At 41.2% G+C, this 20,532-nt stretch overlaps 2 protein-coding genes across 3 annotated transcripts; one reads left to right on the top strand and one right to left on the bottom strand.

The window, feature by feature from the left end:
- Positions 1-6,370: 6,370 nt before the first annotated feature.
- ngdn (neuroguidin, EIF4E binding protein) lies at positions 6,371-11,302 on the bottom strand. Its single transcript, XM_035757088.1, has 11 exons — positions 11,204-11,302; positions 10,869-10,928; positions 10,015-10,086; positions 9,777-9,914; positions 9,491-9,575; positions 9,312-9,364; positions 8,685-8,805; positions 8,352-8,526; positions 8,055-8,205; positions 7,761-7,827; positions 6,371-6,533 (listed from the first exon to the last, which is right to left on the bottom strand). The coding sequence occupies exons 1-11, from the start codon at positions 11,225-11,227 to the stop codon at positions 6,520-6,522; spliced, it is 960 nt and encodes a 319-aa protein (XP_035612981.1). The 5' UTR covers positions 11,228-11,302; the 3' UTR covers positions 6,371-6,519.
- A 6,773-nt stretch (positions 11,303-18,075) lies between these two features.
- On the top strand, positions 18,076-19,753 carry cebp1 (CCAAT/enhancer binding protein (C/EBP) 1). 2 transcript variants are annotated; one of them, XM_035769834.2, is made up of 3 exons: positions 18,076-18,223; positions 18,489-18,806; positions 18,975-19,753. In XM_035769834.2, exons 2-3 carry the CDS (start codon positions 18,489-18,491, stop codon positions 19,290-19,292), a joined length of 636 nt encoding a protein of 211 aa, XP_035625727.1. In that variant the 5' UTR covers positions 18,076-18,223; the 3' UTR covers positions 19,293-19,753. The 2 variants fall into 2 exon arrangements, with proteins under 2 accessions (XP_035625727.1, XP_035625732.1); XM_035769839.2 differs by having other exon boundaries at positions 18,081-18,223; positions 18,514-18,806.
- Positions 19,754-20,532: the final 779 nt, after the last annotated feature.

Genomic DNA, 20,532 nt, shown 5'->3' on the forward strand with positions numbered 1-20,532 from the left:
TGTGATCCTCACAACTTCGTTTACAATACCGCATATGAAACGGGAGACCCTAGCGATTGTAGCAAAAGTAGTATAATCTCGCTGTGGTGTTCTCGGAAGGATTTAGATCTCAACATGAAAAAATACAATAATACCACCTTTTGTTGGTTACACAATAATATAATCATGTCGTGCATAAAACTGAAGTTGTAACGAGTCGCCAGGCATTTGAATAGCGTATGTGTGGCTCAGAGGACGCTGGGCAGAACATGATGGCGCCAGATAGCTGCCACAAATGGAACATACCGAAATTGTTAGGAGCGTACGAAAAGCAATGCGTGAAACGTAAACGTACAAACCCTATGAATTAACATTTTGATGTTACATGTTCAATTATTACTTGTTTACATAATTTTTATACGTACAAACGTGTCAGGAATGTGGCATCTGCAAATGACATTAACCGAACGTAGCTAAGCGAAGTTAGCTAGCCAAGCAACTAGCTTAGAAGCTAGTTTCTTTGCAGCTTCCGGTTTTCATTTTCAAAATAAGGCTATAGCTTGTTTTAGAATGGCATTGAATAACGATGTTATACCAGTAGATGGCGTAGTATAGGCTTGGGTCTTGTTAAGCAAATTACCTATGCGAATTATACTCTTAACACAGAAGAGCCTTTTCTAGAATAACCGCCTGAGCTGCAAAAAAGAAAGTAAATATGATTTAGGCTAAGTCTATTCCACTATATAAATATGCCAAGCTGTTAATGGCCATATAATTGCATCATTTTATAGCTGCGTGGGTTGGTGTGGTGATCATGTAACCTGATGAATCACACTTTCCAGTATTTGGAAGCAAAAAATCTAGGGCTTAAATGAGGCATTTTGTATTTGTGAATTCCACTGTATGTGGGCTTGTTATAGCCGTTTGCATTAGTATTAACCAAGAAAGTGCATTGCACAACCCCACCACGCAGAGGCTATATCAATACATGAGAAAACAAAATATGAAGTCTTGGCAAAAACCTGAACTGAGCTAAATAGCCAAGCGGTCACACATGGTCAAGACGATCCTATTATTGCCAGATCTGTTTGCACTATCAGCCACTGCATGTGCTTTTTCAACTGTTTTTCTTAAGTATTTAGAGGCCTGTGAGCTAGGGTCTATAATAAAAAGTTAAACACAAATGGAGTTGTTATTCGTCAAGACACTAGTACCCAAAATAATAGCAAAATTGCAATGCCTAACATTTTATTTGAATAGGCCTAAATTGAACTTTGAATTATTAAAGTGATAGACTAACGAACTTTTGGATAATTTTGAATACACACATGGATTTCAATAGACATGAATAACTTCCATTCTCTTTGATATCGTTCCTATTGCCATTCAGACACATGACAATGGATGACTGACTTGAATGAAGGAATAATTAAATGTTCACATGTGTTGGAGTGAGTTGCACACATGCATGCTCTGCACTTCATTTGGCAAATAGGCCAAAATGAGGGAATAATGACTGGCTGTATGCCTCCAGAAGGGCATCTTCTGAAGATGAGGGGTGCTTTTCGGAAGGCGCATGGTGCTGCATAGAAATCACAAGCTCTTCAACGGTTAAGCAGTGTCGCGATGGAGGAAAAAGCAAATACGGAGACTACCTAAAACCACTGCAGCAGAGGTATTGTAAAGTGTGGGATTGCCAGATTTAGCCTACGTTTAACCTCAATGTTTATGACCCGATCCATATAAATGTCAAAATACTTTAAATTCATATTAAATCCTCCTACAGAATATGATTTGGCAAAATTGAACGATGAAATACATTTTATAATAATCTAGAGACACCAGTGGTCATAATTCATAGATTAATAATGGGTGTTTAGTGAATGTTTCATTATTCCTGGTATATACTACTGGTTATGATTGCAGAGCCCAGACAATGGGATGGTGCAATATTGAATTAGTCATATTTTGATCAAGTGCATGCATGGGATGTCTACGTCACCCAGATATATGCCCATGCTGTGGAGATACACCTAGCGTCCTGGAGCTTTCCTGATGTAGGTATAATACAGCTAGCGCTATCTAGACTTGTGCTGGCAAACAAATCTATTACATTACATTTATTTCACCTTTATTTAACCAGGTCGGCAAGTTGAGAACAAGTTCTCATTTACAATTGCGACCTGGCCAAAGCAGTTCGACACGTACAACAACACAGTTACACATGGAGTAAAACAAACATACAGTCAATAATACAGTAGCAAATAAGTCTATATACAATGTGAGCAAATGAGGTGAGATAAGGGAGGTAAAAGCAAAAAATGCCATTGTGGCAAAGTAAATGCAATATAGCAAGTAAAACATTTAATTTAAAAAACACTGGAATGGTAGATTTGCAGTGGAAGAATGTGCAAAGTAAAGATAGAAATAATGAGGGTGCAAAATAAATAAATGAATGCAGTAGGGGAAGAGGTAGTTGTTTGGGCTAAATTATAGATGGGCTATGTACAGGTGCAGTAATCTGTGAGCTGCTCTGACAGCTGGTGCTTAAAGCTCGTGAGGGGGATAAGTGTTTCCAGTTTCAGAGATTTTTGCAGTTCGTTCCAGTCATTGGCAGCAGAGAACTGGAAGGCAAGGCGGCCAAAGTAAGAATTGGTTTTGGGGGTGACCAGAGAGATTTACCTGCACGAGAGCGTGCTACAGGTGGGTGCTGCTATGGTGACCAGCGAGGTGAGATAAGGGGGACTTTACCTAGCAGGGTCTTGTAGATGACATGGAGCCAGTGGGTTTGGCGACAAGTATGGAGCGAGGGCCAGCCAACGAGCGTACAGGTCGCAGTGGTGGGTAGTATATGGGGCTTTGGTGACAACGGATGGCACTGTGATAGACTGCATCCAATTTATTGAGTAGGGTATTGGAGGCTATTTTGTAAATGACGTCGCCGAAGTTGAGGATCAGTAGGATGGTCAGTTTTACAAGGGTATGTTTGGCAGCATGAGTGAAGGAGGCTTTGTTGCAAAATAGGAAGCCAATTCTAGATTTAACTTTGGATTGGAGATGTTTCATGAGAGTCTGGAAGGAGGGTTTACAGTTTAACCAGACACCTAGGTATTTGTAGTTGTCCACATATTCTATGTCAGAACCGTCCAGTGTAGTGATGCTGGACGAGCGGGCAGGTGCAGGCAGCGATCGGTTGAAGAGCATGCATTTAGTTTTACTTGTATTTAAGAGCAATTGGAGGCCATGGAAGGATAGTTGTATGGCATTGAAGCTTGTCTGGAGGGTTGTTAACACAGAGTCAAAAGAAGGGCCAGAAGTATACAGAATGGTGTCGTCTGCGTAGAGGTGGATCAGACTCAACAGCAGCAAGAGCGACATCATTAATGTATGCAGAGAAGAGAGTCGGTCCAAGAATTGAACCCTGTGGCACCCCAATAGACTGCCAGAGGCCCGGACAACAGGCCCTCCGATTTGACACACTGAACTCTATCAGAGAAATAGTTGGTGAACCAGGCGAGGCAATCATTTGAGAAACTAAGGCTATCGAGTCTGCCGATGAGGATGTGGTGATTGACAGAGTCGAAAGCCTTGGCCAGGTCAATGCATACGGCTGCACAGTATTGTTTGTTATCGATGGTGGTTAAGATATTGTTTAGGACCTTGAGCGTGGCTGAGGTGCACCCATGACCAGCTCTGAAACCAGATTGCATAGCGGAGAAGGTATGGTGGGATTCGAAATGGTCGGTAATCTGTTTGTTGACTTGGCTTTCGAAGACCTTAGAAAGACAGGGTATGATAGATCTAGGTCTGTAGCAGTTTGGGTCAAGATTCTCCCCTCCTTTGAAGAGGGGGATGACTGCAGCTGTTTTCCAATCTTTGGGAATCTCAGACGACACGAAAGAGAGGTTGAACAGGCTAGTAATAGGGGTTGCAATAATTTCGGCAGATAATTTTAGAGAGAAAGGGTCCAGATTGTCTAGCCCGGCTGATTTGTAGGGGTCCAGATTTTGCAGCTCTTTCAGAACATCAGCTGACTGGATTTGGGAGGAGAAATGGGAAAGGCGAGTTGCTGTGCGGGGTTGCAGTGCTGTTGACCAGGGTAGGGGTAGCTAGGTGGAAAGCGTGGCCAGCCGTAGGAAAATGCTTCTTGAAATTCTCAATTATAGTGGATTTATTGGTAGTGATAGTGTTTCCTATCCTCAGTGCAGTGGGCAGCTGGGAGGAGGTGTTCTTATTCTCCAAGGACTTTATAGTGTCCCAGAACGTTTTTGAGTTTGTGTTGCATGAAGCAAATTTCTGCTTGAAAAAGCTACCCTTGGCTTTTCTAACTGCCTGTGTGTATTGGTTTCTAGCTTCCCTGAAAAGTTGTATATCATGGGGGCTGTTTGATGCTAATGCAGAACGCCATAGGATGTTTTTGTGTTGGTTAAGGGCAGTCAGGTCTGGAGAGAACCAGGCACATTTAGTGACCTAAATGTGGAGTAAACACAACTGAGGACTATTAGAGAAACAACTTTTAACCTGAAAATGTGCAGGATACCTCTTTCCTTGATTTCTGTTTTTTTTTAAGTACGGTGTTATGCTCATTCGAGTAGCACTAACAGGCCGTTTGGTGTACGTTGTTGGTGAGAGGAAAATTCCAAAACTAGATATGTCAGAATTGCAACAAGATTTGTTGAAGCCTAAAATGTTAGTCCATAATCGTAACACATCTACATTTCACGCATGGCTTTTCTTACAATCCAAACAATATGTACGTTTAACCTTTTGGCTATCTAGCTCCATAAAAGTCTTGTTATGAAATGGTGCCAATTTTGTACTGTCATTCAGTATGATGTATTTTACAGTTAGGGTTAAATATAAATTGTTTATTTTGCTTACTATATTTAGAAAAGCATTTCAAGCCCTATTCCACCACTTCTGTTGAAAAGGGGAAAACATGTTTTTTTTTATTTAAAAAAATAAGTTATTTGTACCGTGTTAGGTGTGCCCTCATTTTAATATTTCTGGCAGTATAAATAAGCATTAGTAGGTATTGTTTATGGCCCTCATGATAAATAATTAATATTGTGTATGTCTATTTAGGCTGAAATCTTCATTGTCATTACAATTACAGTTCTTTTGAGAAAGTAAAGTTGGCCTGCTGCTGTTTTTAAATGGCTAGTTCCTACTTTTATGCTTGATTTTGGCAAAAAGAGTAAAAGCTTCTTCCTGAATGGCAGGACTATGCTTCGTGAACATGGATAGGACAGACAAGAAACAGTGACCTTGATCTTTTCCAGCGCCCTTATTAAGATGCAGGTGCCTAACACCCTCAGAGTTAGAATGACTATTCTAACAATTTACACATTTTACTTCAAGGCAAATTGCATTTTTGTATTTGTGGAGCATACCATGTACGTGTTATATGTAAAATAAACCTTACTTAAGCAGTGAATTAAGTTTTATTAGCTTAGGAAGAAACAATCAAATACTTGGAAGTGAAGATGCCATAAAATTCTAAATTTCTCCTGATTGTAAATGATGTATCTCTGAAAGTGGAACTTATATGCATGTATTGGAGTTGTAGAGATGACCCAATTTTGGCAATCTATACATACTGCCACACAGAAAATATTTTCATGTAGTTTATAAGCCCGTGTCTCGATCATATTAATGAAAATGTGAGAGAAAGTGTTTGATTATCACATACTATGGCAAAAAATGTATTCTCTTACTGTGGGCTTTAACTCCTTTCCTACATTTAAAATGTGGATTGACTTTCTTCCTCGTGAAAAGCTCACCTATGACTTCTAACAGAAAGCCCAGGTTCGATGGTCTCCACTACATTTCAAACTGGACAAAGTGAACGGGGTGACTAAGGAAGTGTATGTATACATGTAAGGTGCTGTGAAACTAATTTGCTAGTTGTCTCCGCTAAAACTGGAAATATTTTATGCAATTACTGATAGTGCTGCTTCTGCAAAAAATTAAACTTTTGTATTTTGTCTGCCACAGTGACCGTGGATTGTGTTTTTTTTTTTTTACTGTTTTATCTATCCAATAGCCTTTTATGTTACAAAATATGGGCAGTAGACGATGAGTTAATGTAATTCAACAATACACTTGAATTTGAGCAAGAGTGAATTCAGTTTGGATAAATGTTTAACCATATTCTATTAGACCATGTTTGATTGTCTTTAAATTGCATTGTTTTAAATAAAAATCCCTTGTCCAGAAAGTGTGGCTTAACCAGTCACCATTGATGCCCAATAAGGAAAACATATCTGCCCTGTGAATTTGAAATGGGGGGAAATTTGCATATTCAAATGTTTTGGAGCATCATCTTGAAATGCACACAGGACTGACTGTCAAACAAGGACTAATGATAATATCAAAGAAAGAAAACACATTCGGTGAAATTCTCCTTTATAATACACGTGGTTTAAGCACCTACAATCACAAAACAATCCTGAAAAGTTTTTCAAAGGGAATTGTCCCATTTAGCCTAAATCACCATTCTTCATCCTGCTTTGTGGTTTTAGGATTCCATTTGTGATCCTATCTTCTGAAAGCTGCAGGCAAAGAACAATGTTGATTAACTAACGATGCATAATCACTGCACTCCAAGTCATTGTAAAATGGTCTAACATTGAGAATCAATTGAATACAAAATTTAACATAAAATAAAATCACTGATGGCCTGACAATGAGTACTGTTAAATGCAATGCACACAATTTGATTGTCAGATTAGTAGTAGTTCAATTAACGTTTACATGCTTTGCAAGAAAAACGAGTTCCCTAATAATCCTGTTTACATGGACATGTCTGAAATCAGGCTACTGATCATCAAGGATATCAACCACCCGAGCCATGGCCTGTACGCCCCCATATCATCCAGAGGGTGAGGTCAGTACAGGTGCAGCAAAGCTGTGACCGAGAGACTGAAAAACAGCCATCACTAGCCGGACTCCACCCAGTACCCTGCCCTGAACATAGTCACTGTCACAAGCCGGCGACCACCTGGTTACTCAACTCTACACCTTCGAGACTGCTGCCCTATATACATACACATGGAACACTGGCCACTTTAATAGTTTTTACATGCTGTTTTACTAATTTCATATGTATATACTGTATACTAGTCCATGCCACTGACATTGCTTGTCCTAATATTTATATATTTATTAATTGCATTCTTTTACTTTTAGATTGTTGTGAATTTTTAGATACTACTGCACTGTTGGAGCTAGGAACACAAGCATTTCACTACTGTGCTGTTGGAGCTAGGAACACAAGCATTTCACTACACCTGCAATATCTGCTAAATATGTGTATGCAACTAATAAAACATGTTTTAATTTGACGGCACTCTGATAAATGCATAAAATAACCAACCAAAATAAACGTTCTACCACAGCGTCCATGTTATTTTTGGGAAGCATATTTGAATCCGAGTTCGGACATATAACATTTGTATGTGAAAACTACTTCAAAAACGCATGCATTCAATTGTTCCAAACACTTCACTCCTACTAAAGAGGGAAGCTCGCTCAGCACATGCGCAGATCAAATACACCGCTGGACCGCCGATTAAGGTGTTTATGTGTCTTAATAATTCAAAAGATTGTTTTAATCGGTGTATGCTTACTTAGTTTTTGACCGTACGCATATTAAGATAAGCAGAGTAAGGTGTTTACATGACTATTGCATAATCTGCCTACTGCCATAATCAGATTAATATCAAATTAATACTGTGCATGTAAACATATTCAATGATGTCAACAAAACTCAGGCTCACCTTTTCTTTTAGTTTTCTTCTTCATTAGTTTCTTCTTCTTCTTCTTGGGCCCCGGGTTATCCGTGTCCTGGAGGGAGGGACAGAGAATGTTTATATCAACACTTTGAAATATATTAATAACATAACACAGCAGTGGAGAATAAATCTGAAGTGTGCCCATTATTCCTGGGACCACCTGTATGTAAAATATTATGCAAGCATGACTAAGTCGCTTTGGATAAAAGCAGCTGCGAAATGGCAAGGAGTGTGACCTGTAGAAGACTGGTGTGTGTCACGTAAGTGTGTCCAACTCACCTGTCCCTCTCCGCCCGTCAGGGCTGTGATGTCACTGAACCGTGTGATGCCACTCAGCTGACCAGACATTCCCAGCATTCCTCTCTTCTTAGCACTTCTCTCATTTCGGGGCACTTGCAGACGCACCATCATCGACTCTTCAAAGTTTTTCCTAAAGGAAGAAAATAAATACATGAAGGGACTCCCTCCAAATGAGAGGGCTCAAACTACTGTAGTACTAGACAGTTAAATGAGTCACAAATCAATCATCTAATTGATGATTGTGTGATCAATGTGTCTGATGATGACAGCACGGACCTGTGCAGCTGCTCTCGGCTCTGTCTATCTGTCTGGAAGTCCCTGTGCTCGCGGATCTCCTCGGGAGCGTCGCTGTACTGCTGCCGGAGTTCCTGGATCACAGAGCTGCGGAGGGCGGCACGCCTCTGCTTGTCCGCCAGCTCCTTCTTTTTGTCTGCATCGGTCAGGTCTCCCTCTGTTGATCAAGTAAAGAGGTCTTATATATCACAGCCATGGTTTTGTAATATCATCCATCACAGAAATAAGACAGCTTTGGGTGCATTTTTAATGGGGGGGTGTACATACGATTCAACAGAGAGGAAGATTAAAAAAACAATTTATATTTGACATTACCATAGTGCATTGGAGCAATCTTGGGGGGAACATATTTCTTGCCACTAGATGGCACTTTTTTCTCAGCGCCTTCAGCCTTCTCTCCACCATCTTCATCCCCCGAGTCTTCTGATTCACTTAGCTATGGAATTAAAAAAACATTTTTTAAAGACATTCATTCATAAGCTGTGGTGCAAACCAGATTTCATTCTGTGATAGGGAACAAAGAACACAATGAATAATAATAATATAATTAAGCAATAAGGCCCGAGGGGATGTGGTATATGGCCAACATACCGTGGCTAAGGGCTGCTCTTATGCACAATGCAGAGTGCCTGGATACAGCACTTAGCAGTGGTATATTGGCATATACCACAAACCCCCATGGTGCCTTAATGCTATTATGAACTGGTTACCAACGTAATTAGAACAGTAACAATACATCTTTTGTCAAACCTGTGGTATATGGTCTGATATACCACGCACGGCTGTCAGCCAAATCAGCATTCAGGGCTCGAACCACCTAGTTTATTATGTCTGATATACCACGACTTTCAGGCAATCAGCATCCAGGAGTCAAACTACCCGGTTTATAATTGTATTCATCTAACATAGACTGAGGGATGCCAAGAGATGAGAAGTGCTTACTTTGCTAACAAGGTTATCCGGATTGGGACGGAACTGCAATGGGTCATTTTCCCCTACAAAATATAAAATAATCAATTTACAATACAATCAAGTAATGTATATCACATGCATTCTGATTAGTACATACATTTGTCATAACAATTAAAGACTTGCTTCCTTTCCTAAATATCACATCTCACCTAAGCTCCCAGTCACTGCTGTGCGCACCAATTTATCAATCTGATATCGCAGTTTCTGGTCCAGAGGGCGCATCTTCTCTAAAACCTAGTAGAGCAACACAATAGTTAGAATATAGCAACAGAGGTCCAAGATGGCATTCATGAGCCCAAACAAGACCAAGAAGACTATGCAAAAAGTCAACAGTAATTTGAATTTGGGATGATGAAAATGGGAGAGGTTGCACATGCCCAGCCCCACACACTGAGTGGTACAACATGTAGTGACCAGCAATGAAGGGCATCTTACTGTTCTGACGGTGACCAGTCTGTGAAGGGCGCCACTGTCTTTCACACTACTACCCTCTGATTTAAGACTGATCAGGTGAGTGACATCTTGCAGGTAAAACAGCAGCAGCTGATATCTAAGGTCAAGGAAAGACAAACCCTACAAGAGAGTGGGAAATGTACATTTGCATAAAGCATTTGAGCGAGACAATGCTTCCTGTTTATGTGACCATATGAGTGAATCCTATTATAGTACTTACCTTGGATGTTTGGAATTTTCCACCTTGGACCCTCTTTAACAAATCTCGAACCTGCCCTGTAACTGATGCCACCTAGGATTGAATGTGTACAGACAGACCTTAAACATCTGAGTGACTGGTAATAGATCTCAGTAACTAGTAATAGATATGACTGATAAACAACACTACCGTAGCTATGTCACATCATTAGCAAGGAAGCTACAGAAGACAAACAGCCAGCTGAATTCTAACTACAGACCGTACATTTACATTTACATTTAAGTCATTTAGCAGACGCTCTTATCCAGAGCGACTTACAAATTGGTGCATACACCTTATGCCGTACACCAGATAATGTGATATAAGCAAAGATTTTTGGTATCAATTACTGGACGTTACAGGTTTGCCTATACAAAACGTTGTCATAGATTTTTCAACTGAATCTTCTCAAATGTATGTGCCCAGTTGCAGGTGGTTCTAAAATAAATAAAAATGTTTGCTCCATGAAGTGTACGCAGACATCTTGTCAATTTTAAATCTCTCATTGATCGAGACAGGGGAGTGTCATCATGACATGCAACACTTTGGGGTGGACCCACCTGCCTCAATCAATGAGAAGATTTGAAATAGACAAGATGGCGGTGTACACATTGTTGGATTATTTCTTGAAGCGAAATTTTCATTTTAATAATGGAGCCTTTTCGAAATATAAAAGAAACACCTGCAACTGGTCACAGACAATTTAGACGTTTAGTATAGGTCGTTTGGCATAGGCAAACCTGTAACGTTAACGCTCGGTAATGCATGCCACAAATCTTTGGTTATATCTCATTATCTGGTGTCAAATCTGTAGCTAGCTGTATTCTGAACCTAACCTGTTCAGTAAGACTGTTCAACAGCCGCACAGCATTGGGGCCATCACTGTCAATCAAATCCTGAAAGAAAATAGCAAATCAAAATATTACAATAAGTACTGCTTTCGAAGTTGGTAAGCCCAGGCAAACACTGTCCCAACTAGTACAGCTAACGTTACTAGCTAAGCTAATTTGTTAGCTATGTAACTAGCTATGGCGCGCCCTGTGTGAAGTGGCTGGATAATTGCGGTGTGTTCAATCATGAGATATGGCAGCAATAAGGGTGATAATCTTGAAACGTTTAAAGAGATATCCAAAATCTTGACATAAAACGAAAAACATAAAGCTCAACTCACGTTTTCGCTATAGGAAGCCGCCATTTTGATTGAAAGTTGCGTGTACGGAAATTGCCAAGGGACAGTGGAATCGCAAGAAAGAGTTTCGTAATTCGTATCACGCTGACTACATATCCAAAGAATTATGGAAAATGCACTTATGCAAAATGCCCATGGTGAATAAAACTTAAACAACTTACACAACATAATAACCTCATATTTTGGGTTATGGACGAGTGCTGCCCCATGTACAGTGCCTTCGGGAAGTATTCAGACCCCTTGACTTTTTCCACATTTTGTTACATTACAGCCTTATTCTAAAATGTATTAAATTGTTTTTACCCCTCATCACTCTACACACGTTAAACCATAATGACAAAGCAAAAACAGATTTGACATTTTTTTGTGCTAATTTATTAAAAATTAAAAATGATATCACATTTACATAGATATTCAGACCTTTTACTCTGTACTTTGTTGAAGAACCTTTGACAGCAATTACAGCATCAAGTCTCGGGGTAAAAACCTATTTCCGCTTTGTCATTATGGGGTATCTTGTGTGGATTGCTGAAGATTGTTAGTTATTAAATCAAGTTTAGAATAAGGCTGTAACGTAACAACATTTGGGAAAAATCAAGGGGTCTGAATATTTGAAGGCACTGTATATAGTCATTGAACACTGGTCACTTTAACAAGGTTTACATACTGTTTTACCCACTTTATATTTATATACTGTATTGTAGTCATGGCTTATCCTATACAACTATATCTAGACTCTGATATTGCTCTTCTGATATTTAAAATATTTGTAAACTTTTTGGATCATGTGTGTATTGTTACTGTGTTGCTAGATATTGCTGCACTATTGGAGCTAGAAACATAAGCATTTCGCTGCACCTGAATAACATGTGAGCAAGATCTTTAAACAGGTCAACACTCACAAAGCCGCGGGTCCATATGGATTACCAGGACGTGTACTCAAAGCATGCGCGGACCAACTGGCAATTATCTTCACTGACATGTTCAACCTCTCCCTGACTGAGTCTGTAAGACCTACATGTTTCAAGCAGACCACCATAGTCCCTGTGCCCAAGGAAGCAAAGGTAACTTGCCTAAATGATTACCACCCTGTAGCACTCATGTCAGTAGCTATGAAGTGCTTTGAAAGGCTGGTCATGGCTCACATCAACAGAATCCTCCCAGATACCCTATACTCACTCCAATTCGCATACCGCCCCAACAGATCCACAGATGACAGTCTCAATCGCACTCCACACTGCCCTTTCCCACCTGGACAAAAGGAACACCTATGTGAGAATGCTGTTCATTGACTACAGCTCAGCATTCAACACCATAGTGCCCACGAAGCTCATCGCTAAGCTAAGGACTCTAGGACTAAATACCTCCCTCTGCAACTGGATCCTGGACTTCCTGACGGGACGCACCCAGGTGGGAAGGGTAGGCAACAACACGTCTGCCACGCTGATCCTCAACACTGGGGCCCCTTTAGGGGTGTGTACTCCCTGTTCACCCACAACTGAAGGGCCAAACACGACTCCAACACCATCATTAAGTTTGCTGATGACACAACAGTGGTAGGCCTGATCACCGACAACGATGAGACTGCCCATAGGGAGGAGGTCAAAGAACTGGCAGTGTGGTGCTAGGACAACAACCTCTCCCTCAATGTGAGCAAGACAAAGGAACTGATTGTGGACTACAGGAAAAGGCGGGCAGAACAGGCCCCCATTAACATAAACGGGGCTGTAGTGGAGTGGGTCGAGAGTTTCAAGTTCCTTGGTGTCCACATCACCTACGATCTATCATGATCCAAACACGTCAAGACAGTCGTGAAGAGGGCACTACAAAACCTTTTCACCCTCAGGAGACTGAAAAGATTTGGAATGGGTCCCCAGATCCTCAAAAAGTTCTACAGCTGCACCATCGAGAGCATCCTGACCGGTTGCATCACTGCCTGTTATGGCAACGGCTCGGCATCTGACCGTAAGCCTCTACAGAGGGTAGTGTGTACGGCACAGTACATCACAGGAGGGGCCAAGCTTCCTGCAATCCAGGATCTATATAATAGGCGGTGTCAGAGGAAAGCCCATAAAATTGTCAGAGACTCCAGTCACCCAAGACATAGACTGTTTTCTCTGCTACCGCACGGCAAGCGGCACCGGAGCGCCAAGTCTAGGACCAGAAGGGTCCTTAACAGCTTCTATCCCCAAGCCCTAAGACTGCTGAACAACGAATCAAATGGCCACCGTATTTATACTAACCCCCCTTGTTTTCTACTCTGCTGCTACTCGCTGTTTACTATCTATGCATAGTCACTTCACCCCTACCTACGTGTACAAATGACTTCTAACCTGTACCCCCTGCACACTGACTCGGTACCGGTACCCCTGTATATGCTGTCCGGTCCTCTGGAAGTCTCTATGGGGGTGCCACAGGGTTCAAACCTCGGGGCGACTCTTTTTTCTGTATATATCAATTATGTTGCTCTTGCTGCGGGCGATTCCCTGATCCACCTCTACGCAGATGACACCATTCTATATACTTTCGGCCCGTCATTGGACACTGTGCTATCTAACCTCCAAACGAGCTTCAATGCCATACAACACTCCTTCCGTGGCCTCCAACTGCTCTTAAACGCTAGTAAAACCAAATGCATGCTTTTCAACCGATCGCTGCCTGCACCCGCATGCCCGACTAGCATCACCACACTGGATGGTTCCGACCTTGAATATGTGGACACCTATAAGTACCTAGGTGTCTGGCTAGACTGCAAACTCTCCTTCCAGAACCATATCAAACATCTCCAATCGAAAATCAAATCAAGAGTCGGCTTTCTATTCCACAACAAAGCCTCCTTCACTCACGCTGCCAAGCTTACCCTAGTAAAACTGACTATCCTACCGATCCTCGACTTCGGCGATGTCATCTACAAAATCGCTTCCAACACTCTACTCAGCAAACTGGATGCAGTTTATCACAGTGCCATCCGTTTTGTCACTAAAGCACCTTATACTACCCACCACTGCGACTTGTATGCTCTAGTCGGCTGGCCCTCGCTACATATTCGTCGCCAGACCCACTGGCTCCAGGTCATCTACAAGGCCATGCTAGGTAAAGCTCCGCCTTATCTCAGTTCACTGGTCACGATGGCAACACCCATCCGTAGCACGCGCTCCAGCAGGTGTATCTCACTGATCATCCCTAAAGCCAACACCTCATTCGGCCGCCTTTCGTTCCAGTACTCTGCTGCCTGTGACTGGACGAATTGCAAAAATCGCTGAAGTTGGAGACTTTTATCTCCCTCACCAACTTCAAACATCAGCTATCTGAGCAGCTAACCGATCGCTGCAGCTGTACATAATCTATTGGTAAATAGCCCACCCATTTTCACCTACCTCATCCCCACAGTTTTTATTTATTTACTTTTCTGCTCTTTTGCACACCAATATCTCTACCTGTACATGATCATCTGATCATTTATCACTCCAGTGTTAATCTGCAATATTGTAATTTTTGCAAGGTTAATCTGCAATATTGTAATTATTCGCCTTTTGCACACATTGTATATAGACTCCCCCTTTTTTCTACTGTGTTATTGACTTGTTAATTGTTTACTCCATGTGTAACTCTGTGTTGTCTGTTCACACTGCTATGCTTTATCTTGGCCAGGTCGCAGTTGCAAATGAGAACTTGGTCTCAACTAGCCTACCTGGTTAAATAAAGGTGAAATAAAAATAAAAAAATAAAAAATATTGAGTTACACCCCCTTTTGCCCTCAGAACAGCCTCAATTCATTGGGACATGGACTCTACAAGGTGTCCAATGCGTTCCACAGGGATGCTGGCCTATGTTGACTCCAATGCTTCACAGTTGTGTCAAGTAGGCTGGATGTCCTTTGGGTGGTGGACCATTCTTGATACACACAGGAAACTGGTGAGTGTGAAAAACCCAGCAGCATTGCAATTCTTGACACAGTCATACCGGTGCGCCTGGCACTTGCTACCCTACCCCATTCAAAAGCATTTAAATATTTTGTCTTGCCCATTCACCCTCCGAATGGTACATACAAAATAATTTTCTCAATTGTATCAAAGCTTAAAAATCCTTCTTTAACTGGTCTCCTCCCCTTCATCTACACTGATTAAAGTGGATTTAACAAGTGACATCAACAAGGGTTCATAGCTTTCACCTGATCAGTCTATGTCATGGAAAGGGTTCCTAATGTTTTGAACATTCATTGTGTATAACACATACTGTATATCCACACAAATACAGTATGCATAAAGTATGCATACCCCTTGACTTATGACACATTTTGTTGTGTTACAGCCTGAATTTAAAAAAACATTCTCACCCATCTACACACAATACCCCATAATGACAAAGGGAAAACATGTTTTTAGAAATTGTTGCAATTTTGTACACTGGTGTAGTATAAGACCGATGATGTTGTAGGCGATGTACTTCTATAGATAAGACAGTTGAGATGTACTAAGTTCATGCGGCATTTATAGGTTATATTCTTAAATAATTAATGGTTATATATTATTGACCATAGAACAGCATTACATTTTTTTTCTGATGGCTGAGGCACTATCTTTGAAACTATTGGCTATTTTTGCAAAACTCTACACACTAACCACAAAACTTTGCACCAAACCAGTAAAACATGATATATCTCTTGCAAAGCAACCAATTCTTGCAAAACTCTTCAAACTCTTTTAAAAAATCGTGTTTTTGCCTCAAAACAGTACACACAAACGAAGCACCAACTATGCACTGACAGTATAAATGAAAAGCACTTGTGGCTTTTGCTTGTTCTGTGTGCAGGGCATAGCAGTTTGCAATCAAGTTGTGTCATACATGTAGTAAACACACATACACACAGGTATCCAAATGTGTAAAGTATGGATGTGTATTCCCGAATATAACACACTATCAATACAAATAAGGGGGAAAAGTGTTTTTGTTTTTCCTCAAAATGTTCCAACACTCCTCAAACAACAAAAGCGGAGTAGAAGAAAACAAAAACATTTGTGCTAGAATTTTTTTTGGCTCCATCTCGCATTCTTTGTGGGTCTGACCATAAAACTTCATCCACATCACATGCGATGTTGTCTTGATCTAGGCAGCGTGGAATGTATTGCCTGGAGTGCCGTATATGTATTGCCTGGAGTGCATGAACCCTGATCGATGTCTCCACAAGCCTCATCCATTGCCTGTAGAAGGGGATGCGTTGGTGGGGCTGGCGAACATACACGTTCCGACGCCATGCAGAGAATCATTATTCAATAGGATTCAAGAACGGAGAGTTTGGGGGGAGATTGAGCGCAGTGAAAAGTGGGTGACTTGTGAACCAATTGCGTACCACAGCAGCCCGGTGGAAACTAACATTGTCCCAGATGATAACGTACCTGGGCTGCTCTGGTCCCTGGTCATTAGGGATTCGTCTGTTGTGGAGGGTTTCCAGAAATTTGATAATGGGTGCCGTGTTGTATGGGCCTAGGATTGCATGATGGTGAAGGACGCCGTTTTGACTAATAGCCGCACACGTTGTTATGTTGTCACCACGTTGTCCCGGGACGCTGATGATGGCACGGTGCCCGATTATATTTTTGCCGCGGCCCCTTGTTTTTGCAAGGTTGAAACCTGCCTCGTCCACATATATTAGCTCATGATGCACTGCATCTGCTTCTAGTTCCATGACTCTCAAAGAGACAAGACAAAACAATGTAGCACAGTGCGAAAAGACAGGGATCAGTCAATATGATGTAGCACCATACAGTCCCAGATCCAGTACCAATGATAGGATTGTAATAGCTTACCTGCACATATTCATATCTCAGCTGTTTTACACGGTCTGAGTTTCTTTTGAAAGGGCCTCTGTAAAGCTGCTTCATCCTAATTATTTTGTGTTTCAGTAGACGAGACAGTGCAGAGAGACTCACTCTGTTGACGTTTTGGAATATGGTGTTATCTCATTTTGAAATATCCGGATGATACCTGCAACAGTTTAGCTGCTCACATTTGGTTGAACCTGTTGCCCAGTCTCCCTCATGCTCATCCCATGGTTGACAACATGGTCAACCACAGTCACTCTGATTTCATCAGTTATTGTGTTCCTGACTCCCCTTCATCTTCCTCTTCCCTGTCCTCTCCTTCTCCCCGTCCTACTTCCCCTCTTCCTTCCCCTCCTCCTCTTACTTCTTCACCTCCTCGTCCTCCTCTAGTTCTCACCCATTGCCCTTGAACAGGCAGTTAACCCACTGTTCCTAGGCCGTCATTGAAAATAAGAATTTGTTCTTATTAACTGACTTGCCTAGTTAAATAAAGGTAAATAAAAATACAATCTTACTCTCTGTCCAATATTGGCCTCCATTGTTGTCCAAACCAAATGTTTACCTGTGGCCTATTTATAGTGCTCAAGCTCCAATTTGTAAGTGAACTCATTATCTAAAAGTGTTTTCACATCTGTCAATGTGGAAAAGCAATTGTTGAAATAGTGTATCAATATAGAGACCAATGTTTACGATTTTGCTAGAAGTGTGTTTTTAAATTGCAATATGAGTGTACAGCAGAGAACATCCATTCAGTTTGGCACACTTGGTAAATGCATTGGCTACAAGTGTTAATGGTTTCAGAGATAGTACTTCAAGAATCACTGTTAGTGTTTAAGCATTCAGAAAAAACTGTAAATAAATATCCCAGAATGTTTCTTTAAAGATGCCCATGTACAGCCACATATACATTTTTTAAATGTAAAAAAACCCCAATAATGTCAGGATGTGATCCTAAAAAAGGAGAAGTAAATTAAAGACAAGAAACAAGACGATAAGAAAAAACAAGCCCATGGGTGATGAGAGAGAGAGCGCGAGAGCGAGAGAGAGGTGGTGTTTAACTTAGAGGAAGTGATGGTGTGATAATCAGATGAGTACCTGTCTTTACAGTGTATATGAGCAGAACATTGAGGGAGGAACTCACAAAATAGAAAAGGCAGTACGGCGATAAACAAATTCAGAGGTAAGTCAGTCAATATCCTGGTGGGAAATGATCATAATATATTGAAACGTGTACATAACCGACAGTTATGTACTGTAGGCTACGTGTCGTTTAAAAAGAGAATTTCATCATAGATGGAAATAAATCTTGAGAATGTTAGTACTAGAATGTTGTTATACAATTTAAAACACTACAATAGGCCTATAGTTATCATGTAATTAATTAACAATGGACGTGATAATGAATGTGTGTGAACATTACTATAATGTGTCTGAATCCCTAACAGATGTCTCAGTGTTCTGTCATTCAAGAGTATAGCCCTCCAGTTTCTGCCACATTCACAACCTTCGGTCAGACTCCCACCCATGCTTCTACAACCGTGGCCTTGAACCCTGACCCATCGACCCCGGCACCCTTTACCAATGATATGACTCAGATGGACGGGATTCCATACAGCCAGTCGATGGGGGCTCAGGGATTGGTCAGGACGGGCAGTAACAGAATGACAGAGCAGATGATGGGATTGTCATACCTGTCCTACGCACCTTGTCACAACACACCTTCCACAGAGAATGTCGGCCAACAGAGTCACATACTGCAACAGGTATATGGATACGCCGCTTGGGTTCTGTGTTCATGAGAATGCATAATGTTGCAGTTAACATGTAGTTCAATGTTACGTTTATTTCTTTTTGCATCCATTTTGTCTTTTTCAATTTCAAAGTTATCTCTTCCTTCCAAACCCTCTACATCCCTCCTCCCTGTCCTACAGGATTTTTCTCCCTTCCTCCTCCCCCTTCCTCCCGGCCCCCTGCGAAGCCCCCTGCAGAAGAGGGGCCTGACCAAGGACACCATGGAGTATCGACTGCGGCGGGAGAGGAACAATATTGCAGTGAGGAAGAGCCGAGACAAGGCCAGGCGGCGCATACAGCTCACCCACCAAAGGGCTCTGCAGCTGCATGAGGAGAACCACCGGCTGCAGATTCTCATAGGGCAACTCACACATGAATTGGACACTCTCAAACACATCTTGTCACAGCGTCACCTACAGCCCAGGGGTGAGAATGCAGCCAGGGAAGAGGGCTGTTGAGTGTGTTGGGAATGTTGTAGAGAATGACAGCAACTATGTGTGGTTCTGTATGAAAATATGCTGTTTTGTTACATTGGTGGAAATTGTACATTGTTATAAAACAGTCACGTAAGTGCTTTCATCTGGGAGTATCCCAAATGTTGATATAATGCAGGGTTAGTGCCTAAGTCAACAAAGGCTGTGAGTCAAAGAACACAAAGTTCCAAGTACTTTAAAAGCCTTTTGTCTTTGGTTAGATGACACAGATTTCAGCACACTTTCTACCTCCTCTACCTTTTCTCTGAAATTACATGGCAAGAATGATTACCCAATCTGATTACCCAATAACTTTTATGGTTTCAAAAAGATTCATTGAATTAAGCACCACTAAGAATAAGACAGTTGTCAAGAAATGTTAGATATCAGGCAAAAGTTATGTCATTGTGCAATTCAAACATTTTTTTAATAAAAAATATTTTATAGCTCTTTCTCAACTGTCTATGTTAGCTGACTTACAGTAAAATCAAGGTACAAAAAGGGACCAAAATAGTATTTTGGGAAACAACACTAAAATATTTGTGACCACTACTGCTTTAAATGAAAATTAGTAAATGAATCCAGGCATATGCCATTTCTCATTTTAGCTGATAATATAACATAACGCACCTCAATATAATAATAATTCCACTTTAGCCTAATCTCCTCCATGTGATTGTATTGCATCTAAAATGGCTATAGTAATGGCTATGCCTAAACCCACTTATCCAGTGAAGTATTTTATGTAAGGGCACATATAGAGATGCCCCCCCTTTCACTCTGTTCACAAAGGCCGTTAAAAACAAACACAATGACATGGTCGTTTTATGGGTAGAAAGCTGGGCCAGCCTTTGTGGGACGGGTAATATTTCAACACAGCACAGGACAGAAAACCAAAAAAGATAGCATCAGCACACAGGAGTGAGCCTTCCTGTGGCAGCGATTGCAGTCAAGGGACAGATAGATAGGAAAACATTTTTGGGGGCCACACATCTTTGATAAAGTACCATGATATGTGCTCACAGTCTTTCTTTTTTCTTTACCTCTAGGAAATGTTATGTTTGTTAAACAGGGAGTAAGACAATGCATAGTTAGCTGTTATACTGATGCTGGTGCATGCAATGGCTATGAGAGTGCATGAGTGTGTTGAAATTACCCTCAATGTCTCTGTGGGGCAATCTGTGGTCCCAGGACTGCTGCAATGTCTCCACAGAATGAGGAAAGA

Source organism: Oncorhynchus keta, chromosome 4 (assembly GCF_023373465.1).
Source record: "Oncorhynchus keta strain PuntledgeMale-10-30-2019 chromosome 4, Oket_V2, whole genome shotgun sequence".
Lineage (NCBI taxonomy): Eukaryota > Metazoa > Chordata > Actinopteri > Salmoniformes > Salmonidae > Oncorhynchus > Oncorhynchus keta.